Below are 26635 nucleotides of genomic sequence, written 5' to 3'. Positions count from 1 at the left end.
ACATGTGGGACATGCAAGGGACACACGAGGCTCATGACCACATGCATGCAAACCAGAAATGCACCTGGGGGTAGACATAGAGCCTATGGCACTGTGTGCTCTCCTCCAAAACACTTAGCCCACAGTGCTTTATGAGGATTACACTGGTTGCCATGTCTCCTCCCACTCTTAGGAAAGCCTGGAATTTTTTCTTTTTTCCTTGTTTCGTGTGTGTGTGTGTGTGTGTGTGTGTGTGTGTGTGTTGGTACTAGGGCTTGGACTTGCTAAGGCAATGTGCCACCTGAGCCACAGTCCCTTTTTTGCTTTGGTTATTGTTGAGGTAGGGTCTTGCTTTTTGCCAGCATTGGCCTGACAGGTCTATTTTATATTTCTAGCTATAGGTGAGATGATAGGCCACACTGAAACCTCCAGCTTTGTATTCTGTTGAGAGCAAGTCTTGTGAATTTATTTATTTATTTATTCATTCATTCATTCATTTTTATTTTTGGCCAGTCCTGTGGTTTGAACTCAGGGCCTGGACACTGTCCCTGAGCCTCTGTGCTCAAGACTAGCACTCTACCACTTGAGCCACAGTACCACTTTCAGCTTTTTCTGAGTGGTTTATTGGAGATGAGTCTCACTGACTAGTTTCAAACCATGATCCTCAGATCTTGGCCTCCTGAGTAGTTACAGGCGTGAGCCACCGGCACTTGGCTGCCTTTTTAACTTTTTGTTTAGGCTATTCTCAAACTTCTATCCACTCAGTCTCAGCTACGATTACAAGCAGGAGCCACAGCACTTAGCTTAAAAGCCTGAATTTGCCTGGCGCCAGTGGCTCACGCCTGTAATCCTAGCTACTCAGGAGGCTAAGATCTGAGATTGTGGTTCAAAGCCAGCCTGGGCAGGAAAGTCCATGAGACTCTTATCTCCAATAAACCACTAGAAAACCGGAAGTGGCCCTGTGGCTCCAGTGATAGAGAGCTTGCCTTGAGCTGAAGAGCTCAGGGACAGCACCCAGGCCCAGAGTTCAAGCCCCATAACCAAAAAAAAAGCCTGAATTTTTATTCCCATTATACCTTAGTATCTAAAACAGTGCCCATAGGGTGGTATGGCTCATACCCAGTAAATACCTGAGATCATGAATCAAGCATAACTACATAGGGAACTGTTTTGAGTCTATTTGAATCCTGTTTTGAAGAACGCAGACAAGCACACACACACACAATGCATGCAGATGTTCTCAAATGTCCCAGGGTGACAGACAAGCTTTCCCCATATACACAGCATTAAGATCCAAAACATCATTGTCTATAGTGCCTGCTTCAAGTCCTCTCACCCCTACTCTTCCTTAACTCCTAGGAGCCTCTGCCCACTTCCTGCACCACCGTGTCATCCCTTAGATGCTGTGGGCACAAGATGCCTGTCCAACTAGCAAGTGGACACTCTCAACCCATGTAAAACACCTGCTGGTCCCAGTATAATAAGGAGGGGCCAGCCATGGCAGCATGGGAACTTCATGAGCTGGAAAGAACACAGGCTAAGGCTGTGGGGGAGCTAGTAGTAGGAGGTTCTGCCCAACGGTGGCTACAGGCCCCCCAGCAAGTGTCTATAAAAAGCCTGCCAAGTGGGAGTGGAGGGTAGTATCCACATCCATCCACAATGGGGCCCAAGAGGGGTGTGTGGATCCTGTGAATGAGGTGTATTTAAACATTTATCTCCACATGGGATCGTGTGTGTCTCTGTAGGGTGCATGTCAATTCATCATGTCTTAGCTTTCATGTGGATATGGCCTGGGTGCACTGAATGCGCAGGTCTCAGCTGTGGTATAGGTAATGCAGCCATTTGTGTGTATACCAGGGCACAAGTTGATCTGTCTGTATCCGGAGGGGGCAGGGGCACCACTGTGAGAGTTCTAGAAGTGGGTTTGGGTTCTACATGTGTGATGCATGACAGGGACTATGTTTTGTGCATGTGTATCATTGCATAGCTTCTGGGGGGTGGGGGATTATGCTGACTTACACTCATGGGACGCAACATGTGGTTGCATGGCCTGGGCTAACCCTGGCAAAAAGTAAGACCCTATCTCAACAATAACCACCAAAGCAAAAAAAAAGGGAGGCGTGACTCAGGTGTGACCACTGGGGAGCTGCTCTGTACCTGTGTGGGATTGGGTGGTACTTGTCTGTGGGTATAACCACTTCATGGACCTGAGTGGATCTGTGTGGTGGGTTGGTGTTTCTGGGTAGTGTGTCCTGTGGGTATCCAGGTTGTGACTTTTTTGTTGGCCATGGGGCTTGAACTCAGGGCCTGGTGCTGTCCCAGAGCCTTTTTGTGCCCAAGGCTAGCACTCTACCACTTTGAGCCACAGTGCCACTTCCATTTTTTTTTTCCTGGTAGTCACTTGGAGATTAAGAGTCTCATAGCCAGGCGCCAGTGGCTTATGCCTGTAATCCTTAGTTATTCAGGAGGCTGAGATCTAAGGACTGCAGTTCAAAGCCAGCTGGGATAGGAAAGTCCCTGAGATGCTTATCTGCAGAAAACTGGAAGTGGTGCTGTGGCTCAAGTGGTAGAGCACTTGCCTTGAGTTGAAGAGCTAAAGGACAGCACCCAGGCCCCAGAGTGCAAGCCCTACGACTGACAAAAAAAAAAGTCTCACAGGTTTTCCTGCCAAGGCTGGCTTCAATCCATGATCCTCATAACTCAGCCTCCTGAGTAGCTCAGCCTCCTGAGTTGCTAGGATTACAGGCATGAGCCCCTGGTGCCCAACTTTAGGTTGTGACTTTCATGGTATATGCTTTGTACTTCTCTGTGACCCCAGTGCTTCTGGTTTCTGCGATGTAGAGGGGAACCCCTCCCCCAATGCTCAAAGACAGGCCACACCTCACTCCTCACAAAAAGCAGCTTTTCAATTTTACTTGCAATTCAAAAGGGAAGGAGCTGCCACAAGCCAAGATGAAAGTTTACTGTCTCCCTTAGCAACCATAATCCTCCCTATCCCCAATCAATTCACACAGGCCAGGTTACCATAGATACCGTGGAATCCAGGAGGGTCTGTCCTCTGGAGCCAAGGCCACTCCCTCCTTCCCTTTCCAGCTGCTTCCCCTACACCGGCGCCTTGGGGATCCTGAGGTCCTTTCAGCCTGCAGGACCTACAGTTAATAGGACATGGATCCAGACCTATCACTCTACTCCCTGACTCAGGGGTGCTGTAGAGTTTGAAGGATAAGAATAACCTCTCTAAGTGCCCCCAGCCCAGCCAAGTATGGCCACAGGGGCAGACTCGGCCACCTGCAGGCACTGGGAGATATGTCCTGTGACTGCACTGCCATGTATCATTCTGATCTCAGGGGCTCAGTTTCCCCATCTGTAATAAGGTATCCCTGGTCTCTGTGAACCCCCTCTCCAGGAAAGGCCTGAGTCATTCTCACCCAATTTCTGCCTCTAGGTGGGACCTTACACTAATTCAATGTTGGTTCAAATACCAGGTCTCTGTGCATGCTAGCCAATTTCAATCCTTTGACAACACAAAGGAACTTTCTAGATTAATTCAGCTCCCACCCCATCCCATGCTCGCCCCAGCTGCTAGGTTCCAGAAGAGAAGGGCCCTGCCACCTCTCACTCTTCTTCTCTTCCTCTGCTGGCTTCAAAGTCACTGAAGATGGCAATTGAAAGGCTGCCACTAGGGGGGCCGGCACTGTGCCAAGGGCGAACAGAGGCCTAAACGAGAGTAGGCTGGCTCAGGGCCCCATCACCAATGACAATACAGGACTTGGGCCAGCTATCCTCCATACCCCCTGCAGACCCTGGAAGAATGAGTTCTGTATTATCCCAAAAAGCTAGAGGCCATCTTGGGGGCTGTTCCTCAGCAAGTCCCAACAAGTGAAGGGATTTGTCCGGGCTAGCAGCTACCAAGACCCAAGCACACCCCACAGCCACATAGAGAAACATGTATTTCCCTTCACAACACTGGTACAGAAGACTCTGCATCAACAGGCCCAACTCAGGAGTCCTGGGACAACTCCGGCACTGCCACTCACACACAGAGGTCTCTAGGGAACCCCTCAGGGCTTTTTTCACACATAGGAAACAAGCATAACAAAGAGCCTGGGCTGGAAGCCAGGAAACTCGGGTTTTTGTTTGAACTGTAACCCAAGCATAGTTCTTTCCCTTTGTAATTCTCCATTTTCTCCTCTGCTAAATGGGCATCATATGGTCCTGACCTAGATACATTACATGTAAGGGACCTATTACATACTGGGCACATAATAGGCACTTAAGAAATGGTTACTGTATTACAATGGTTGTTACCACCACAGCCTTCCATCTGCACACGTATCTTCCATCCTTCATGCAAATCTCACCAATCTTCAGCCACTATAAACATCTCCAGGCTCACATGCCACAAGCCTGGGTCTAACACACAACACCTGCATACAAAGCATTTTTCATCCTTGGTCCTCACCTACCTCCCGCCCTGAGTGACAGGAGTCCTGTTTGGACATGTAGACAGACCTAGCTAATTCTTCATTCCCTACCCAGGCCTCACCCCTAGAGGGAGCCACAGCAGATGCATGACAGCTGTGCAGGATGACACAGGTGCCTATCCCAGGCCATCCAGCCACTTTCTCAACCCAAAAGCCTATAGAGATGGGAACCCATGATGTTCAGAGCCCCAAGGGGCAGGAAAAGCACTAAGGATCTTGTTCTCTGCGTCTTAAACCCCATGTAGGCCTGAGGCAGATAAAAATAAAACTCCCCTGGCACCAAGCACTTACTCCAGTATCTCCTTGATTCCATGCAGAAACTCTGCAGCATGCTGCCATCCCCTCTACAGAAACAGGCTCCCAGAGGGGAGTGACTGGCTCAACACTGTTCAAGTTGGCAGGACTGCAATCTGAATCCAGGCCAGTCTGTCCCTGGGCTCCACCCTTGCCCAGGCTGTAGGCCTAGGGAGATGTGATCCTTCCCTGGCAGCAGGGGAGCCCCAGCCAAGCCCCCAACCCGCAGAAGCACCCACCCTTTCACTGGCTGCATTGTACTTAATGGCAAGCTCATCACGTTCAGCTCGGCTCTGGGCCAGTAGGTCCTCCACACGGGATAGCTCTTGCTGCAGCAGCTGGTTCTCTTCCTGCAGGGACAGCAGCGAGGCCATCTCTGGGGCAGGCAGTAGGGCTGGCAATGGACAGCAGACACACAGTTGGCTTCTGCCAGAAGCTGGAGGCCCTGGTGAGATGCAGCTTCCTGGGACCAACCACAACCATGGCCACAGTGGAACACCCTCCCCTCACAGGCACCCCACTCATCTCTGGGGATAAAAGGAACCTGGATGGAAGTGGCTGTCACTCCAGGCCTGAGTGGTCAAGAACTAGACCTAAGTAGAAATAGAGAAGGTGTGGGCCTGCAGGGATGGGAGGTACAGGAAGGAGACTCTGTCTAGAAGTCCAGTGTTTGTCTCTACTACCCTACCCTTGAACACAAAGCCCCGAGTCCTTGCTCCTTCCTTCTCTGATAACTAGTCTTCTCAAGCCCCTGTTTTGCTCATCTGTATAATGGGTGGAATGGTAACCAGACCCTGTCAAGGAAGTAAAAAATTCAGGGCAAGGCATCTTGTAACTTCTAAGATTAGGGCTCAAGATAGTGTTCGTCAAATGTTTTGTTGTTGTTGGGGTTTTATTTTTGGTCAGTCATGGGGCCTGTCCCTGAGTTTTTCACTCAAGACTAGCACTCTACCACTTTGAGCTACAGCTCCACTTCTGGTTTTTAGGTAGCTAATTGGAGATAAGAGTCTCATGGACTTTCCTTCCCAGGCTGGCTTTGAACCATGATCCTCAGATCTCAGCTTCCTGAGTAGCTGGGATTACAGGCATAAGCCACCACTGCTCTTCTTTAACCCTGGGAGAACAGGACACACACCACAGGCCTCACACAGCTGGGCTGAATGCTAAGCCTTCTCATCTCTGGGGCTATAGGGTCCCAATGTCCCTGATACCTGATATGGGAGCAGACATGCAGACTGTTACGAAACACCATAGGCACAGCGGCCAGCACAGCAGCCAAAGCCAAAACACATGCCCGGAGAGGGTCTGCATGAGGTTGTATGCACTGCCTATCCAGGAGAGCAGGGCGGTCAGACCTCTCTACAAGTCTGGTGTGAGCTGAGCTGCCTCTGCCCCTCACTGTAATCTCAAGCCCAGCCACCCACATTCTGTTTGGGAGGAACAAGGCATGTATTTGTGTTTCAGTTTTTGCAGAGGGCTGTAGACAAGCCAAGAGGGACTAGTTGCATTACAGGGTGATAGTTAAGTGGCAAATGATATGTTGGCCTCCATCTTCTCCTCCATGAAATGGGTCCTGGTGAGTATTCACAAAACTGACATTAGTATCTCTTTCATCTTATCTGAAAAAGGAGGCATGAGAAGAGGGACACATGGGTACTACAGAGAAGGGGGGTGGCACCTGGGCACTCAGGCTGGGAGAAGTTGCGGGTGACAATCTCTCTGATGCAGGCAGGCAGGCTGGCAGGTTGGGAGGCCTGAGCTGGGTCCTGAACACTCAGGTCCTTCTCCTGGCCTGGCCCCAGGACACTGCTCTTCAGTGTCTGCAGGAGAAGAGAGAAGACTTGTAGGAACTTGGGACCCTGAGCTGCCTGGCCTGGAGGGAAAGAGGCAAAGTCCAGTGGCCCAAATATGTGGGCCCAAGAAGATCTCGGGAGAACCAGCCTGGGAGTTAGAATCACAAAGAGTTCCCTGGGCGCATATTCTTATCAGACTCCTGCCCAATGAAAATGGCTCCCTGAGGGCCAATTTAGGAACCCCACACCTGGGGCAGCAAAGAGGATTAGGGGCTCCAGTCCAGCTCCCATCCAACGACAATCTTACTGTGCCAAAGATCAACCCAAACTCTCAAATGAAGAAGTAAAACCCTTTCCCTTACCACAGAGTACTGGAATAAGGGGGCCAAAACCCTGTACCCAGTATGCTCCTGTGAGCTGGGGCCCAGTGCACTCCACCACTACAGCCTCCCCGCCTCCCCCCCCCCCACACACACCCTCAAACGCTACCTCCCACCTGCTCCCAGCTCTGAGCAGGACAGGTTTATTGGGGACCCACCTGGATAACGTCCTCCAGTGCCAGCTGGGCCTCAGGCAAGCTCACTAGCCCCAGGTTCATGGGGAGGCGGCTGTAGGCCTCCCCAATCCCCGTCCCTAGGGCCCCAAAACCAGCTCAGCACGGATAGTGGCCTCAAAGCTAGGCTGCTGCTGCGCTGGACACTGGCAGATTAAGCTTAAATCCGGCGCGTTCCCACGTGACCACACCATGGGCGGGACTTCTCCGGAGCGAGCGGGAGAGGCGGGGAGCGCAGCGGGAAGCGGGGGCCGGGGGCAGAAAGGAGGCGGCGGAGGAAGCCAGAGGGCGGGGAAAGGAGGGAACCGAAAGGAATGAGCCTAGAGAGAAAGGGGAATGCATGGAGCAGAAAAGGAAGGGGCAGGATTTGGAGGAAAAGCAGCCCCCTCCTTCCTCTCCCCGCCCTCCCAGGGGGCGGGGTCAGAAGCCCGAGACCGGAAAGGCCAGCGTCCAAGGTCTGCGAGAGCGTCTGCGCTGACCCCGAACCCGGCTCGCGGCTGGGGCGGTCGGCTGGGAGTGTATTTACAGGTGCTGGGGAAAGGCCTCTACACAACAGGTACAGGGCAAAGAACGCGGTCGGCAGGGCCGTTGTAAGCCTGCTAGGACCCACTCCCATGCCACGGCCACCCCGAACCGGCTGTGTGTCCCACGGCTGCGGGGTCTCTGAGCCTCAGTGTGCTAGCGAGTAAGACACTTATGACACTGGCCCTCACTTCAACAGCACGTGACAGGGTGCCCGGTTCATGTCGTGAGCATTCCACAAATACTGATTCTGTTCACTTGAAAATCTAACATGCAACCCCTGACCCCGGGTCCTCCCAGGCTCCTCCCTGCAGCTGAGGCTGCGGGGCGCAGGGGTGAGGCCCACAGCTCCGGAGTCCCACCTAAGGGTGGGTGCAGTGAGGAGGTGGCAGCATGCATGCCCTGTGACAAATTATCTCTGTAAGCCTCAGTTTGCCCTTGGCAAAAATGGGCAGGAGAGTACCTCCCACATCAGGCAACTGCAGATTAAAATGCATTGAATATGGTCTGCTTCATAACAAAAAAAATAAATACAAAAAAAAAAAAATGTACTGGCCAGGCAGCAGTGGCTCACGCCTGTAATCCTAGCTACTAAGGAGGCTGAGATCTGAGGATTGCGGTTCAAAGCCAGCCTGGGCAGAAAAGTCCATGAGACTCGTATCTCCAATAAACCACCAGAATACCGGAAGTGGTGCTGTGGCTCACGTGGTAGAGCACTTGCCTTGAGCTGAAGAGCTGAGGGAAAGGCCCAGCCAGAGTTCAAGCCCCACGACTGACAAAAAAAAAAAAAGTATTGAAAGGATAGCCTGGTGCCTGTGGCACACATGCCTATAATCCTAGCTACTCAGGAGAGTGAGATCTGAGGATCTTGATTTGAAGCCAGCCTGAGCAGAAAAGTCTGTAAAATCTTATCTCCAATTAACCAGCAAAAAAGCTGGACTGGAGGCGTGGCTTCAGTGATAGAGTCCAAGATCCTGAGTGCAAACCCTGGTTCTGGCACAAAAAGAGTTGAAAGGTCAGGCAAAGGATTGAGAACCACATTAGGCAGGCAGTGAGTCCTAGTACTGCTGTTCCTGTCTTCATTAGTATCCCGATGTAGGCCTTGGCCTCAAGGTGCCCTCTATTCTAGGGGGCAAGTTCACCTGAGTTCATTAAATCCTTACCTCAACCCATTTCCACGTGAGCACACTGAGGTGCAGGCAAGTTGGGGCACTCACTTATTCAAGGTGAGCATAAATGCATTTAAACGCACATCCGTTCAGACCAGATCCCTTATGCTCAACTAATGAATCTAGAAAAGCAGAGCATGCCAACCCAAGTGCCACCAAGGTGCTATGGAAAGCAAGCCAGCTTTAGACAAAACTATGCTAGACAGGCAGTTGCCACTATGAAACTAAAAAACTGAATGTGGTGATGCACATCTATAATCCTAGCATTAGGAAGGCAGAGGCAGGAGAATAAGACGGAAGTTTTAGGTAACAAGACCTTATTAAAAAAAAAAAAAGAGTACAGAAAAAGAGCCAGAGCTAGAGCTAGAGCTAGAGCAAGCCAGAGAAAGAAAGAGAGGGGGGAAGGAATGAAGGAAGGGAGAAAGGAGAGAAGGAGGGAGGGAGGGAGGGAGGGAAGAAAAGAGAGAGAATGTACAAGGATCCTCCACCTCCAAGCTGTAGCACCCATAGCCAGGGTAGAGGGAGTCTGAACACCCTTGAGCGACGCTGTCCAGCCCCTGCATGTAGAGCTCACCAAGCAGATATGCTTAGTGAATGGAACTGAATTTATTTGTTCAGCCTTCATACCAGTGTTGTAAGGGATGAGGGAAGGGTACTAGATGGGGCTCCAGGTAACACCAACTCTGGATTCAACCCTAACCCTCTCCCATGAGAGTCCTTCTGGGTTCTTTGGGTCCTGAGAAGTCACAGCTAAACCTTGTATGGATGTACACTGCTCCAACCTCTGCAGCATTTGATTTTTTTAAGAGTACACTTTATTTTTACAGAAGAGACATATAACAAGGAAATCAAAACTTTGTCAATGAAAAAGGAGTCATTTTCTCTGCAGCCAAATCTGATTGCAACTGAATCTCAGTTAATTTCAAAGTCATTTCTCTATAAAGGGCACCACTCATTTTTAGGTCCATTTCCACCATTTTCTTCTTTTCTCTCTCAAATTCCTTTCTGAACAGATGGATTTTGTCCTCTGTCTCTGGTGAAGTAGGCTTGGTACTACTATTTTCTTTACTGGCTTCACACTTTTGAACAAAGTTGCTTTCAAAATTGTGTAAGGTTACCGTAGAAAAAGAAGCCAGGGTGACTAGTTCATTCTCCAAAGTTAATGCAAAATGATCAACTAGGAGATCCTCACTTCCTGACTTTAGTTTTTGGAAAAAGCAATTGATAGGGAGAAGTCTAGTAAGATTATGAAGACATTGGAACAAAACTGTTTGATTCCTTGTATAGATTGTTAAAATTCCTTTAAATGGTGTTTTTGGTTTCCAGTTTAGGAGAGTCCCATAGACATTTCTTGGCTCTTTACAAAAGCACATTTCTGGAAATTCTTTGATGACTTCACAGTTCATGCATTCTATAAGCCACATCTTCATTAAATTCAAGGCACCACCGGATGATGATGTGAGTTGAAAACAGTATTTGTTCAATACTGTGAGATATGCAAAAAGATCTTCCATGTGCTCTATCAGTTTCTTCTCTGGAAATGTCAGTAGGTATTTCTCACTTGAAAGATCTTTGAGACTTATACAAAGTCTGCCACATGGAATAAAACGATCTTCAGGATACTTATCAGTATCTCTTTCTTTAAATTGTAGTAGCACGACACAACAAAATTTATTGAGTGCTAAAAGTGGTGAAAGAGATGTTACACCAGTAATTATCTGCTCACATTCTTTCTTAGACGGCTGTTCACCAATAAAGCTTTCTTCCTTGTTCAACTTGATCCTTTTTGCCTCAGATCCTACTTCATGTGGCTTTAAGTATGGTTCTGAGAAAGAATCCATACTCAACTTAATCACCTTATTTTGACACTTAATAACCGGAACAATGGAGTTATAGGATTTGTCTACTAACAATGATAAAGTCACATCATTCAGGGATAGCTTTAAAGAAGATGTGGGTTTTACTCCAACAATTAAGCTACCATCCAATATACGATACCATATCTTCTCTATTTTCTGTTCTGAATGTTGAAAAACATCTGGCAACTTTTCATTGAAGGTACTGACAAAATTCTCTTCTTCCCCACAAAAAGGAACAAGACATTCCTCCTCTGCATTTAACGTACTGTCAGTTTGAGTCAAGTTTATTAAAGCTTTGCAAGATTTCAAAATAAATTTTTCCTTTAGCAAGATATGCTTCTTGAATTCCTGAGTTAAACCCAAACCTACTTCTATTCTTCTTTGCAGAGGTGGAATCACCAAGCAACGATTCTTATGTTGTTCTTTAAACAAATCATCTTCATAGAACGCCACTGGTGTACTTGAATAGTTTATCTTGTCAAGATCTGTTAGTTCAAACGAAGACAGGGAATCTGAATTCAAAGAATCCTTAAAAAGGAGCAGTACCTGTTCTCTTCCAGTTCCAATGAAGTCATCTACCAGTACTAAGCTAAATTTATTCCACTTAGCAGTAACCTGAAAGTTCTTTTTTGAAACAGCACAAGCATGATCGGTCCTAAATAAAACAATGAAAAATAATTTTCCTTCACCTGGGTCCAAAGATTGAACTGTACAAGGATCTTCAAATGGAAGCTGGCACACACTTTTAAGTGTTCCATTGTGACATGAAATGAGCTGATTCTTTCGAGTAAGGGCAACCAGAGATATTCTTAACTGATTGTTGACAATCTCAGTTGTACAGACATGAATATAAGTTACCACATTACTATAAGCAGGAGGAATAATACAGGTATCAGTTAATATTTTTTTACTTTGAAGAGAATACATACAAAACTTACTATTACAGATTTTATAATCTGATTGTAAAAGCTTTGAGGTATATTCCATTTGCCCCAAAAAAACCATACCTAGATTTTGGATCTCACCTGCCCACTGAATAGAAGACCAATTAGTTGATATGCTAATGATTTTGCCAATTTGGGAAGAGATACAGTAGAATGTCTTGACGTATTGCCATAAAACTAAAGGACCATTATGGACTCTTATGCTATCATTCATCTCATAGCCTAGACTAAAACTTAAACACTTTTCAAATTTATTGGTGCTGTGCAAAAACAGCAAATAATATTTGAAAACACCATTCAATTTTTTGTTTTGTATCAAAACAAAAGGAAGGTTAATTCCAGTTCTGAAATCTGACACACAATTGCAACATATAATTTTTAAATGAGAACTTGCTTTCTGTATGTGACAGAATCCAGTGGACTTCAGAGCAAAGGTTCTGGTTTCGCTGTCAAATACCATCTTTCTGACATGTAGTATGGGTGTCTCTGCTGACATTTTATCTGAAAAATTCTGGTTAGACAACTGAAAAATAAGGATTTCCCCATTATAACACACGACCCTTTCTTGTTGATTAAATGACATTGCTCATTTGCCAATCAGAGGCTCACACTTGTATTCTTAACTACTCAGAAGGCTGAGATCTAAGATCATGGCTTGAAGCTAGCCCAGGCAGGAAAGTCTGTGAGACTCTTGTCTCCAGTTAACCACCAGAAAATTAGAAGTGGCACTGTGGTTCAAAATGGTAGAGTAGCCTTGAGTGAAGCTTAGGGACAGTGCCTAGTCCCTGAGTTCAAGCTCCATGCCGACAACAACAACAAAAATCAAGTCTTTGCATTGATCCAGCTTGCAAATGAAAACTGATTCCAATTGATGCTTTTAATCAATGGCTGCATTCCTTTCTCAAGAAATACTGCCACTATTTTCTTCTCCTGGGAGTAGTGCTAGGTACTGTTCTTAGCACTTCAGATTCATCCTTTTATTCCACACGGTGTCTTCATGCCATAGGCACTATTAATATTTACAGATGAGGAAACTGAGGCACAGTTTCAGGGCTTTCTCAAATGCCTGGGTGATGTAGCCACATTACGGAAGCCCCACCCGGTTGCAGGATTTTGTGACTCCAAACCTCCCGCCAGCGCGCTGCATCCCCAGCATCCGATTCTTAAAAAAAATAAAAAAATAAAAGAAAATAAAATAACTGAATTCCTCACAGGAACCTAGATGTTATATCTTCAACATCTGTTATCATTCAAACGTAGTTTGTCCCCTCCAAAGCTCATATATATATATAGAGAGAGAGAGAGAGAGAAACATGCACATATGTAGACATACACATATATGTATATATACATATATGCATATCTATGTATATGTCTACATATGTGCATGTGTGTGTGTTTTATGGTACTGAGTAAGCTTAAACTCAGGGCCCTATACTTGTAAGGCGAGGACTTGAGCCATAGAATGTAAGAGTGGAGAGACAGTGGGATATTTAAGAAGGGAATATACTAGGATGTTATTACTGAGTGGTAGAGCATTGCACTGCATGTGCAGACTCATGCATTCGTGCACATACACAGTTAGAAAAAAGAGGGAAGGATTTGGCCAAGAGGGTGAATACCTGGGTTCTCAGGGGACTGGGTTATTTATCACAAGAGTGGGTTGTTATAGAAAAGGTCATGTTCCTTCTTGCTATTTTCTTTCCTCTTTCTTTTTTTTCTTTCTTTCTCTCTCTTTTTCTTTTATTTATTTATTTATTTATTTATTTTGGGTCCGGTCGTGGGGCCTGAACTCTGGGCCTGGGCACTGTCCCTCAGCTCTTCAGCTCAAGGCTAGCACTCTACCACTTTCTGTTGTTGTTGTTGTTGTTGGCCATGGGGCTTGAATCCCTGGCCTGAGTGCTGTCCCTGAGCTCTTTGGCTCAAGGCTAGCGCTCTAACACTTGAGCCACTGCGCTACTTCTGGTTTTCTGATGGTTTATTGGAAATAAGAGTTTCACAGCCTTTCCTGCCTGGGCTGGCTTTGGACTGTAATCCTCAGATTTCAGCCTCCTGAATAGCTAGGATTACAGGTGTGAGCTATTGGCACCCGGCTTTATTGCTCTTTTCTGCAGACATCTGTGTATCTTCTTTTTCTACCACGTTGTAATAAAGTACAAGGACTCTGCCAGATGTAGCCAAGACCATTTCTGCACCAAAGTGGGGATCAAGTCACCAATGTGAGATTCGCAGAACCATGAGCTAAATGAACTTCTTTCCTCTCTAAATTACCTAATCACTATGACAGTATCTGACTGCATGGCCCACAGTCTTGACAACACCTCATCATCTATGGTAAGACCTGCAGTGACTTCACAATTCAGTTTCAGTTTCCTCCTCTGTAACATGGAGTAATTGGTACCTGACAAAAACATGAGAATTAAATAAGATAATCCTTACCTAAATATGTTGTGTACCTAAATGTGGTATGGCAGAAAATGGTGTGCGTTTATCAAAAAGTATTTGGCTATGTGATCAAGTCCTGACCAACAGACTTAAGACAAAGAATGTGAGCCAGCTCAAAGTAGCCTGTTAAAACCTCCCAAGGAATTCTCTCCTTCCCCATCCACTAGCTGGAAGAAAACCCTAAAGTAGTAGGAGCCACAAGATGGGAAAGGTGTGGGTCTCTACGTCTCTATAGAAAGCCACCTGACAAACACCCAACAGGGCTTCAGGAATGAGAACTAAACTTCTATTGTGTGAAGGTTCTGAGGTTTCAGCAGCTATTGTTACCTTAATTACTACACACAGCTGCACAGGGACAAGTGTTGGCTATTCTTGTTGGTGTCATTACTATTCATTAGTATTACTGCTCTTCCAAGTGTCCAATCTAGAGCCTGTGCCTGCTTCTCATTCCTCAGCCATTGTTCAGTGAATAATTACAGGGAAATAAAGACATCCTTTGCAGTCATTGTCTTGATTGGCTCTGCCACCCTCAGAACATTTATCAGGGCTCTCTGCAGTGGCTAGACAAAGAGCCCCTAGACCTTTGAGAGTTGCAGACAACTGGTTTACTTAATATACACTCCTTTATTTTCTGGATGCTAGCTAGAAATTATAACAAAAACATTGAACCAACCATGAGTTGTGCCCCAAAAATTACATCTGAACTTTTTGTGTTTTCTTATATTTGTGCTCTCTTAGCAACCCTAGGAGACCAGTTCTGTTCCCATTTTACAGAGACCCAGGTCTTCCTGGTTCCTAAATTTTATAAAATTACCATTAATTAGCCTCTACTGTGTGCTAGGCACCATCTTGGTCTCTCTTTTTTTTTTTTTTTGGTCAGTCGTGGGGCTTGAACTCTGGGCCTGGATGCTGTCCCTCAGCTCTTCAGCTCAAGGCTAGCACTCTAGCTCTTGAACTACAGCGCCACTTCCTGTTTTCTGGTGGTTTATTGGAGATAAGACTCTCAGGGACTTTCATGCCCAGGCTGGCTTTGAACCATGATCCTCAGATTTCAGCCTCCTGAGTAGCTAGGATTACAGGCGTGAGCCACCAGCGCCCGGTTGGTCTCATATATGCCATATAAACTACTACTTTGACTGCTGTCTCCTGGGGTGGGGTGGGGGGGTCTCCTGCTTCTACTCTGGACTTCCCCCTCCCAACACACACTATTCTGCATACAATTCATGTCCCTTCTCTACTTAATCCCCCATTCATGGCTCCAGTAACATCTAAAATGAAGTTCAGAGTTCTGCCACAGCCTACAAGAGTCTGGTCTCAGCCCCCGAACTCTTCTTTTTTAATCGCTTTGTTTTGGTTTCAGTGGTTTTGGGACAGTCTTACTATGTAGTGCGAGCTATCCTCTAATTCAAGATCCTCCTGAATGTTGGGATTACAAGAATGTACAACCTCCCCAATCATGCCGATCTTGCATCCTCAAACACATGCTCCACCAAGATCTTTGCATCTGGCATTTTCTCTGCCTGGGATGCTTGTCTTCCTTTGGATAATGGACTGCTGTTTGGCTCAAAAGTGTTATCATGAGACAGTTAACCCTGACCTCCCAGCTCAAGTAATCTCTACTAGTATTCATTTATCCTATACATTGTTTTCTTTCTTTTTTTTTTTTTTTTGGGGGGGGGTCCTGAACTCTGGGCCTGGGTACTGTTCCTCAGCTTTTCAGCTCAAGGCTAGCGCTCTACCATTTGAGCCACAGCGCCACTTCTAGCTTTTTTCTGCTTATGTGGTGCTGAGGAATCGAACCCAGGGCTTCATGCATGCAAGGTAAACACTCTACCACTGAGCCAACTTCCCAGCCCTACATTGTTTTCTTCTAAGGGTAGGCACCCAGCTGGCTCTGTTCATTGCTACCTCCACAGTGCCTATGGCCTAATGCTCTATGAACAGTTGTTAGATGATGAGACAATACAGAAAATCCAAAAAATCTAAAATGCTCCCAAATCCAAAACTTAAAAAAAAAAAAAAAAAAAAAAGATATTTTGGTGTTACTGGAGAGTTAGAATTCAGGATCTTGCCCTTGCTGAGCAAATGTTTTATCACTTGAGTCATATCCTCATCCCCAAAACTATTTGTGTGTGTGTGTGCACGCACGCACACACACATAGCTAGGCTAACTCAGGCCCTCTCACTCATGCTTGGCTTTTTCACTCAATGCTGGTGCTCTACCACTTAAGCCACAACTCCACTTCTAGATTTTTGCTGGTTAATTGGAACAAAAAAAAAATTGGGCTGATTATAAATCATGATCCTCAGATCTCAACCTGCTGAGTAGCTAGGATTATTGGCATAAGCCACGGGTCCCCACATGATGCCATAAGTGGTTCACATATCTGATTTCATGATGGGTCACAGTCAAATCACAGGGGCAGCCCAGCATGATGGCACATGCCAATAATCCAGCACTCATGAGGTGGTGATGAGGATTAAGAGTTTAAGACAGGGATATACACAAAAACCATGACTCAAAATACACACACAAATTGAACGCAGGCATTCTAAAAAACCATAGCACTACTTTGTGTTATGTGGATAAAGGTTTGTTTTTTGCCAGTCCTAGGACTTGAACTCAGGGCCTGGGCAGTGTCCTGAGCTTCTTTTGCTCAAGGTTAGACTCCACCACTTGAGCCACAGCACCACTTTTGGCTTTTTCTGTTGATGTGGTACTGAAGAATCGGACCCGGGGTTTCATGCCTTGCTAGGCAAGCACTCTACCGCTGAGCCACATTCCCTGCCCTGGATATGAGTTATATGAAACATGTTATTTTGTTTAGACTTGAGTCCAGTCCTGAAGATATAGCCTATATGCAGCTATTCCAAAATCTAAAAGCAAAACAAAAAACCTGCAACAGCTCTGGGATAGTCAACCTGAAAAGAAACTGCCTTAAACAGGAAAAAGAAGGCAAGAAAAGGCAACAATTCCCAGACTCCATCTGGGGTCACGTGAGGCACGTGTCGTCCAGGATGGAGACCCACAGTCTGGGGTGCCTATCTGAGTCCCCCATCGGATCCCCGGGGCTTGAGGGCTAGGCGGGGAAAGGCAAAGCGAAGGGAAGGGTGAGGTGGGTGTGGGAAGCCCCGGGCTGGCTTCTGGCGCCTTTCCTGCGACCCTCGACAGCCGCCCTCACCCTGTTGCAGCCTCCGCTCCCGCAACGCAGTTTCTGATCAGCGACCCCCCCCCCCCCCCCCCCGCTCGCTCCCCTCCCCCGGGAGCTCGGCTCGAAGCTCCGCCGTGGGAAACGGGAAATCTCGGCGTCGGCAGCCGGCCGGCGGGGCCCTCCCGCCCCCAGCCTCCAGACAAAACCGGAAGGGCTGGGGAGGCGGGGTCGCCAGAGGGGTCACAACACCCCTCAGCCTTGGGAGCTCGTGCGGAGCGGCCGCGGGCCTCGGGCCCCGCCTGGAGACGCTGCGCAGGCCCCGCGGCCTGCGCGTCCGGGACAGCGCCGCGAAGGCCGCGCGGGGCTCGGAAGGCGGCTTGCCCGGGAAAGGCCTCCCGCAGCTCCACCGGGCGGCGTGTGTGGGGGCGAGGGTTCCTCAGCAGGGCGCTCGCGGGAGCCTGCGGCGCCGCGGCTTCCGGCGGCCCGCAAAAACCTCGAGAGATGGGAGGCACCGGGCGCGTGGGACCCAGGGAGCCGCCGGGTACGGCGGGGTAGCGCAGGGCCCCGCGGGCTCCTCGGCCCCGAGCGCCCGCCGCGTTCCCTCCCCGCGCGCACGCGCGCCGATGGCCCCTACCTTGGCGCATCGCCGCAGCCGCCGCCACCGCCAACGAGCGAGCCCAGCCGGGCCTGGGGGCGGGGCAGGAGCACGCGAGAGGCAGGCCCCGCGGGGGGGCGGGAAGAGCAGCCACACACCCGATTGGGGGATTCTCCAGGGAGGGGCGGGGCCAGAGGCACCCGCCACTCTTACCCTTCGCGCCTTCCGCCCAACTGACACACCGGACATCAGCGCGCCCCGCAGCGTCCCAGCGGTGAGGTGACAGCGCCAGGAGGCCGCCCAGCCCCGATGGCCGGCCCAGTTCCACGGCCTCACTGTAGGCAAAGATGAGCGAGCCGGGCGGCGTGAGGAGTGGCGTGCTCCGACCAGGCCTTGAGCGCCGCGGGAGCGAAGCCCTGGGCTTCCAGGAGTCGGTGTCTTCCCGATGGCTGCGCGGCCCCGGAGCGGGCGGCCGCCGGGCTGGCCTTCACCGCGCCGCACTTGGTGGCGCCCCTTAAGTGGGACAGGGCCGCACGCCCGTCTCCACTGCGCCAGAAACAGTACTTGGCGCTGGGCCTCCGGGCCCTCGGCGGCCAGCTTTATACTGGAGCGCTTGACGAATCCGTTTCGTCTTCTGAGTGGGGATCTCGGGGCCGCTGACCCGCTCCTGGAGCGGGTCTGCGTATGGAATGGCAAGATGGATGCTGCAGCCTCAGCCCACTTCTGGCGGTGTGACAGCAGCTAACTTCTGTTTCTTCAAACTCTTCCATACCTTATGGACACAGCTCGTTCCCATCACCATCGCCCGCGGGCGTCCCCACGCGACAGCAGCTAACTTCTGTTATTAGGGAATTTGATTCGCGAGATACAGAGAAGCCACACTTTTAAGAGGTCAAATGGGGAGTCTTTATTAAAAGGCCTGCGACTGCAAGGGTGTCCCAAAGACTCGCAGCCCTGAATGCAGCGAGCACTAGGATTCTTAAACCTTCCAAAAGTATTATACAGAAGCAAAGCAAACCATCTAGGGGGAAAATTAGGGGCAATCAAGGTGGAAGCAATCCAGGGCAAGACTTTGCCGGAGTTTAACAACTCACGTGACATCTGTAATCCAAAGAATATCCTAGATCTCCTCTAGAGTTCTCAGAAAGTCCACACCATCCATCAAGATGGTGCCATTTAGACTGAGTGGCCACATTTCAGTTTCTTCAAACTCTTCCATACCTTATTCACAAAGCTCGGTCCCATCCGCGTCTATGGCCGTCCCCACACGACAGCAGCTAACTTGTTTCTTCAAACAGTCGGCTTGCTCCTCTAGCAAGGAAATGACTGTAACCACACACGCACCATCAGCCCGACGTCCAGAGTCCGTCAATCGGGGTCTTCGGCACACGGCCTCCCTCAGGCAGCAGTGCTTGGTTCCGAGCACCCTGAGTGGCGGGAACAGCATCGGGTGCCTAGCACCGGCGTCGCCAAGCTTGCCCCTCACAACAAGCCTGTATGTGTTGATGTGCCCTCGGTGGTGCTCCAAGCAGGACAGCGAGCGTCACACAGCTTCCCAAGTAGCTGCTGCATGGCGGTCGCAGCCGAGAATATCGGAGCTGCTGAAGGCCTAGACCGTTCATGGAGTCATGCCGTGCCCGACCCCACCCCCCTTCCGCTCCTGGCGTGGGCTTCCGCAGACTGCCCCTTCCTCCGTTCCCCAGCCGGAGTCACCCTGGGCCGCCCCTCCCCCAGGCCTGGGCTTCTGGCCTGGGCGGTAGCCGCTCACCCTGCTTCCCTCCTCGCGCAGGCGCCGTTGCTGAGACTCTGCTTGGCCAGTGCGCAGTAGCCTAAGGGCTCTAGGGGCATTTCACCGCAGGGAGCAGGGCTCAGTAAAGCATGTTTGGTTTTTGAGGCTTTTGTGTTCATTGTGTGCCCTGTCAACTCTACACCTACTATCCTCCTTCCTCTCCGCGTCACATCTCACTCTGCCCATTCCCGCTGCTTCCCCACTCCCAACAGTGTGGTTTACTTTCCTGTCTCTCTCTTGTTTCCAAATGTGTACCAGTATCCAGAAAGGCCAGCAGCCCCCCAGCAGGTAATTCTGGGTTTTGAAGTGGTTAGGAGGCTAGAATTTGGGGAGATGAGTGGGAGGTGCATTTTGGGGAAAACCAGTACTGAGGGCTCATGTCTAGCACTCTTAACTCTCCTCAACTTTTGTCCTGGCTCATTTTGAACCTGTGTTCTCTAATGCTAGCTGGGATAAAGAGGAAAAAAAATAAATGTTCTAGGACAGTGTTTTCCAAATTATAACCAATGAGTTATAAAATCAGCTTGCTAGATTTTTATTTTTTGGTCGGTGGTGGGGCCTGAACTCTGGGCCTGGGCGCTGTCCCTCAGCTTTTCAGCTCAAGGCTAGTGTTCTACCACTTGAGCCACAGCACCATTTCTGGCATTTTCTGCTTAGGTGGTGCTGAGGAACTGAACCCCTCATGCATGCAAGGCAAGCACTCCTACCACTGAGCCACCTTCCCAGCCCCAACTTACTAGATTTTGACAAGCATTTTTAATGGGAAGTGTAAGGTATATTAAGTAGGTAGGTTTCATTAGGTAGCTGATAAAGAGAACACCACATGGTAGTCAGGCAGGAAAAGTTTACTGAACTGCTGCCCCTTCTGTCTCAGGAACAGCTCAAACCTGGACATATAGGGCCTCCAGTCAGTCCTTGGAATACTCCAGTATAATCAGGAAAATATAATATATAAAATAATCAGGAAAATAGTGGGTGTTTCAAGATCTTAGGTAAATGCTGTTATTCAGCCCAAGGGGACTTTACATCAAGAGCTGCCTTCTACTGTAATGATTCCTAGAGATTGTAAATGTATAGATTTTTTTTCTCCATCCCTTTAGCAGAACAGGATAAGGAAAATTTTTCCTTTACTATCCCAAGCATAAATAAGAACCTGCAAAGTATTACCAATGGAAAGTCCTACCCCAGGGAATGCTTAATTCCCTACTATGTCAGGAATACATAGAGGCTGTTCTACAACCTGTGCAGGAATCTTTCCCAGATGCATATATTATCCATTATATGGATGACATATTGTTAGCTTTACCTGATGAGATGTTAGACAAACTTTACACAATGGTGCAGGAGAGACTATTAGTTTCAGGTCTTTAATAACAGAGGAAAAAGTCCAAAATGCCTCTTATCTGGGAATCAGAATACTGGTAATGCCATTATCCCACAGAAGATTCAAATCAGAATAGATGCCTTGAGGACCCCTAATGATTCTCAAAAGTTGCTGGGTGATATTAACTGGCTACGTCCCTCTCTGAAAAACCCAACTTACAAACTACAGCACCTCTTAATATTTTGCAGGGAGATAGTGACTTAAATAGCACCTAAGGGCTGGGAAGGTGGCTCAGTGGTAGAGTGTTACCTTGCATGCATGAGGCCCTGGGTTCCATTTCTCAGCACCACATAAGCAGAAAAAGCTGGAAGTGGCGCTGTGGCTCAAGCAGTAGAGCGCTAGCTTTGAGCTGAAGACCTGAGGGACAGTGCCCAGGCCCGGAGTTCAGGCCCCATGACTGACAAATAAATAAACAAAATAGTCTCCAAGCATTAACCCCACAAGCTCAAGAGGAGCTACAATGTCTAGAATAACATATTCAAAATATCCAGTTAAAAAGTGTAGACCTGGGAAGTGGCGCTGTTGCTCAAGTGGTAAAGTGCTTGCCTTGAGCTGAAGAGCTGAGAGACAGCACTCAGGCCCAGAGTTCAAGCCCCACGACCAATTAAAAAAAAAAAGTATAGATCTGAAATCTTTAGTACAATTGTTTTTTCCTACCCCACATTCCTCATCAGGATTACTAGTTCAGGGAGAAGGATGGGTAGAATGGATTTTTCTCCCTAATAACTCGGATAAAAAGTTAGAGGCTTGGGGCTGGGAAGGTGGCTCAGTGGTAGAGTGCTTGCCTTGCATGCCTAAGGCCCTGGGTTCGATTCCTCAGCACCACATAAGCAGAAAAGAAAAGCCGGAAGTGGGGCTGTGGCTCAAGTGGTAGAGCGCTAGCCTTGAGCTGAAGAGCTGAGGGACAGAGCTCAGGCCCAGAGTTCAGGCCCCACGACCGGACCCCAAAAAAAAAAAAAGTTAGAGGCTTATTTGGATAAAATAGGTCAAGTGAGGGAGACAAAAGCTTAAAACTATACTAGTAAAGATCCAGACTGTATTATTCCTATGTCATATAAGGAGACTAAAATAGTTACCAGGAAAATCTATCATGGCAAACAGCTCTTTCCAATTATCTAGGACATATGGGATGTCATTATCCAAAAAAAACTTTTCATTTCTAAAAAATACTCGGTGGATTTTGCCAAAAATTGTTAAAAGTTATCGTATTTCAAAAGCGCCTCTCTAGTTTACTGATGGCAGTAAAAGGGGAAAGGCGGCTTATTCTGGTCCAAAAATAAACGTACTTAACTCCCCTTATCAGTCTGCACAGCAAAATGAATCACTTGCCATCACAACTACTCAAGGATGAGCCCGCTTTTTTCATCACAGTATGTGGCCACTGAAGGATCTGCCTCTCCCTTCTCCACCCAATCTTTTTTTTTTTTTGTCAGTTGTGGGGCTTGAACTCTGGGCCTGGGCGCTGTCCCTCAGCTCTTCAGCTCAAGGCGAGCACTCTACCACTTGAGCTACAGCGCCACTTCCGGTTTTCTGGTGGTTTTTATTGGAGATAGGAGTCTCATGGTCTTTCCTGCCCGAGCTGGCTTTGAACCGCGATCCTCAGATCTCAGCCTCCTGAGTAGCTAGGATTACAGGCGTGAACCACCAGCGCCCGGCTCCACCCAATCTTTTTATGTATCTAAAGATGGAATATGAAGGATTGAGTCCTGCCCTATTTGCAAAGCATCTGGTGTGTGCTCATGTGCTTGTCAACAGGCAGGTCATTCTGACGTTGGCCCCCAGGAGACAACAGCCCCCACACCCAGCTTCCACTGTAGGCCCGGCCAAGGACATTGCCCTTGATCCCAAGGAGACCATAGCCCATTTTCTTATTCTCTGCTTCCTTGTTAAGTCCTATATAAGCCCACCCCAAAATCCGTCCCTTGCGCAACCTCCAAACCTGTTGGAAGGTTTGTGCCCTGATGCTCAATAAACCATCCTTGCCAGTTGACTATCAAGTCCGGCCTATTCCTTTTCTGTTCTCCATTTTCCCAACAGCCATGTCTCTTCCTTTAATGAGACCATGACACTGTCCATGACTCGCATTAATTCTCTTTACTGAGATACAAAAGGTTTGGAGAAGAGCCTCGCCTTTTTTGTGATGCATATCAGGGCTCACTCTCTCTGCTTGACCCTTTATCTGAGGGCAATGATTTTGTTGATCAGCTGATTGTACTTTATACATTCAAGCTACAGATTGGCACAATTTAACACATGCTATGCTCCTGCTTAACAGACAAAATTTCATTTAACTCACACTCAAGCTCAATCTATTATCTCAGCCTGTCCTACCTGTGCGCCAATCACTTGGTCCTCGTTTTATCCTGGAACCAACCTTATAGGTTTAAATCCTGTTATAATCCATCTTTTGGTCGATCAAACTTTATACGTCACAACTAACACCTTTTCAGGTTTTATTTGGGCTACGCCTTTATCTGGAGAAGCTTTGAATCATGTAATGAGCCATCTTCTTTCGCTGCTATGGGTGTTCCCTCTACTGTTAAAACAGTCAATGTCCTTGCCCATACAGTACTAAATTGCAAACCTTCCTAAATAAGTGGCAATTATATTACAGGAATCCTTTATAATCCACAAAAGGGAGATAGGTATGTTACTGGGCCTCCAAAGAACAGATAGCAATGGCATTATATACCCTTAATTTTGAAAACTTAAACTTTCCATCCAATACTTCAGCAGCAGAAAAAACTCATCTTTATGTCAACCTATCTAGTGGAAGGATGACACTGATAATAACTGGAAACTGGGAACCGTCGAAGTATGGGGCCATGGTTATGCTTGTGTGTCCACAGGTTCAGCAGACATCTAGCTAACAGCCCAGAAATTAAAACCCAGAAAGGAAGAGAAAATCAACATCAAGGAAACTCTGGTAGAGTCCCTCAAGGATAGCTAAAGGCCGGGGAGAACAGCAGGAACCAGGTCTGCAACCATTCCCACCTGGGGACAGATACTTTCCCAAGAAGCTTAGATACTAAAGGACAATGTACCAGAAATCAATACACTATCTTTGTTTGTAATGATGATGGCACTTATTCATACTGCTAGTGCCTCTTGCTTGGTACAAGCCTCTGGAGGGTTCCTATGCTGGGTAAACCGTTGTACTTACATTGTTACTAAGACACGTAAAACTCAGCAAGCTGGCTTGTATTTTCAACCAAGTGACATGTCACAGCTATAATAAGTCAGTACTGGTTTTCTGGTGGTTTACTAAAGAATATCAAGGACTTTCTTACCTGGGCTGGATTTGAACTGCAATCCTCAGATCTCAGCCTCCTGAGTAGCTAGGATTACAGGCATGAGCCACGGGCGCCTGGCACTATTTATCTATTTATTATACTATTTATTAAGTGCATAGTACTTACTATTTAGGAGCAATGCAAGTAACATATTAACTTCATCCAGATTCTTTTTCACACTGACTCCCCCCCTCCACACACAAATTTGTTCACCTTTTCCCTCACTGCGCCCCAAACTCAATGCCATCCCCTTTAACTATGCCCCTCCACCCCCGCTTGTAAGTTGTTTTTTTTTTAAATTTTTTTTTTTGGGTCCGGTCATGGGGCCTGAACTCTGGGCCTGGGCGCTGTCCCTCAGCTCTTCAGCTCAAGGCTAGCACTCTACCACTTGAGCCACAGTGCCACTTCCGGCTTTTTTCTTTTTGCTTATGTGGTGCTGAGGAATCGAACCCAGGGCCGCATGCATGCAAGGCAAGCGCTCTACCACTGAGCCACCTTCCCAGCCCCCGCTTGTAAGTTCTTATCATGAGTGTAATTAAATTATTGGCTTTCCCTGACAATACTGTATTGAGTAGTTTTTAGCTAGAATTTCACCTGGTGATGGACATTATCAAATTTGCTTGCCCATACTAGGCTTCTCAAGGAACTTTGCAGGGTAGAGCCCTGATGGTCTTTTCCTCAGAAGCTGCCATTCTCCACACTGTTACCATGGTTCTTGGCTCTACAGAAAGGTAATTAGGACCAAGTTATCTGATGGGTACTGGTTATGCTTTATAGCCTGGGTTAAGGAAGGAACCTGTAGTCACTGAAAAGTAGGCGACAGCCTAGATATAAAGCCCAGACCTGTCTCCAGAATTCAATCTGACCTCTGGAAAAATTCTTTTTTTTGTCAAGAGACAGGGTCTCACTATACAGCCCAAGCTGACCTTAAACTCCCAATCCTCCTGCACAGCTGGCCCATGAGCTTCCCCACAGAATTAGGTGCCACTTGGACCCTGCCCTGAGGATGAGAGAAAGGCCTATAGACTGTAGGAGAGGACTTACTGCTCACCTCAACACAACAGAAGCCATTTTCTAAGAACCTCTCTGGATACACTGTTTATTGGTGGTATCTGGAGAGCTCAGCAGCCATGCTGCCAAAAACACATTTATATCACACACACTGACAGAAGTAAAAATATTTATTTTTTAATCTTAAAAAAATCTGGTGTTCCCCCCAAAACACCAACCCTTTCAGTTCTTGATCTTGGCCTTAAAAAAAAAAATCCTTCAGATGAGAGTTTAAATTAATTCAATAAAGCAATTCCAGAGACATACTCAAGATGATTTCTTATAAATCAGCAAACCAGGCTGCCTTGTACTTTCAGGTGACTGCTCAATCTTGAAGGAGAAAAGAGAAGGCTTCCTGCTGGTAAGGCACTTCAGAAACCACCAATGTGGGGGCTGGGAAGGTAGCTCAGTAGTAGAGTGCTTGCCTTGCATGTATGAGGCCCTGGGTTCAATTCCTCAGCACCACATAAGCAAAAAAAGCCGGAAGTGGCACTGTGGCTCAAATGGTAGAGCACTAGCCTTGAGCTGAAGAGCTATGGGACAGTGCCCAGGCCGAGTTCAGGCCCCCATGACCAAAAAAAAAAACCAAAAAACAAAAAACCACCAGTGCATATCTGCAAATATCGAGGCCCACTCAGAACTGTGCTGTGAACCTGGGAGCCTGGAAAGTGGCCAGTGGCCAAGGAGGCTGACCCCAGCTCCATAAGCTCCCGCTTTCCTGCCAAAACACTGCCCCAGCTGCCAGCACCTGCAGACTCGGAAACCATTCAAATGGTCAGCTACCTGTGGCTGAGGGCAGCTGCTGGCAGCAAGAAAAAGTCATCAGAAGCCCTTGCTGTGTACACCAGAGGTCCCTTTTGCAAGGACATGTTAATGTGGACTGGCACATTAGCAAAACAAAATATTTAAAACTGTAAAAAGTTGTGTAATCTTTCCAATATTCCCTGATGGCCCATTCAAACTGCAGCCTAAAGACCTGCTAGAAATCAGGGATTCTTCCTCTGGAAGGTACCATCTGTCTCCCACCAAAGGGAATGAAGACAGCATCCTGCCCAGCAGTGACCCCAGAACATCTGCCAACCCTCTGAAGGGCTAATCTGAATCCAGGTCGCAAACTCAACCCATTCTGTTGCTTACGGGTTTGTGTTTAATACAGGTCACTGCAATGGAGAAAGGCGACTCTGTCTCCCTCACATCAGGAGGACAGATAGGGAAGGATCTGGAGTGTTTCTTCTCCTGTGTTCTAGATCCACACTTGAATCCCAGGAAACAGTGCAACATGGTACCAACTGACTGCTTCATATGCTCTGGCTTTGAAGAACAGTGACAC

At 47.8% G+C, this 26635-nt stretch overlaps 2 protein-coding genes across 2 annotated transcripts in view; both read right to left on the bottom strand.

The window, feature by feature from the left end:
• Crocc (ciliary rootlet coiled-coil, rootletin) overlaps nucleotides 1-7216 on the bottom strand; it is a 42112-nt gene extending 34896 nt beyond the window's left edge. Inside the window, exons 1-3 of the mRNA XM_042669778.1 lie at nucleotides 7089-7216; nucleotides 6436-6577; nucleotides 4997-5151 (exon numbers count right to left, since the gene is read on the bottom strand). Of these exons, the coding sequence (XP_042525712.1) occupies nucleotides 4997-5151; nucleotides 6436-6577; nucleotides 7089-7148 (357 nt within the window). The 5' untranslated portion in view covers nucleotides 7149-7216. The remainder of the gene's footprint in view (nucleotides 1-4996; nucleotides 5152-6435; nucleotides 6578-7088) is intronic.
• Nucleotides 7217-9611: 2395 nt separating this feature from the next.
• On the bottom strand, nucleotides 9612-19236 carry LOC122099135 (Fanconi anemia group B protein-like). Its single transcript, XM_042669720.1, is given in 5 exon segments — nucleotides 9612-12207; nucleotides 17401-17881; nucleotides 18126-18302; nucleotides 18395-18467; nucleotides 19134-19236. Coding segments are annotated over 5 exon segments (3399 nt in total). The 3' UTR covers nucleotides 9612-9642.
• Nucleotides 19237-26635: the final 7399 nt, after the last annotated feature.

The sequence above is a fragment of the Dipodomys spectabilis genome, unplaced genomic scaffold, assembly GCF_019054845.1.
Source record: "Dipodomys spectabilis isolate Male_0828 unplaced genomic scaffold, ASM1905484v1 ptg000504l, whole genome shotgun sequence".
Lineage (NCBI taxonomy): Eukaryota > Metazoa > Chordata > Mammalia > Rodentia > Heteromyidae > Dipodomys > Dipodomys spectabilis.
The sequence above is the reverse complement of the archived record's forward strand: the minus strand, read 5'-3'. Positions and strand labels throughout refer to the sequence as shown.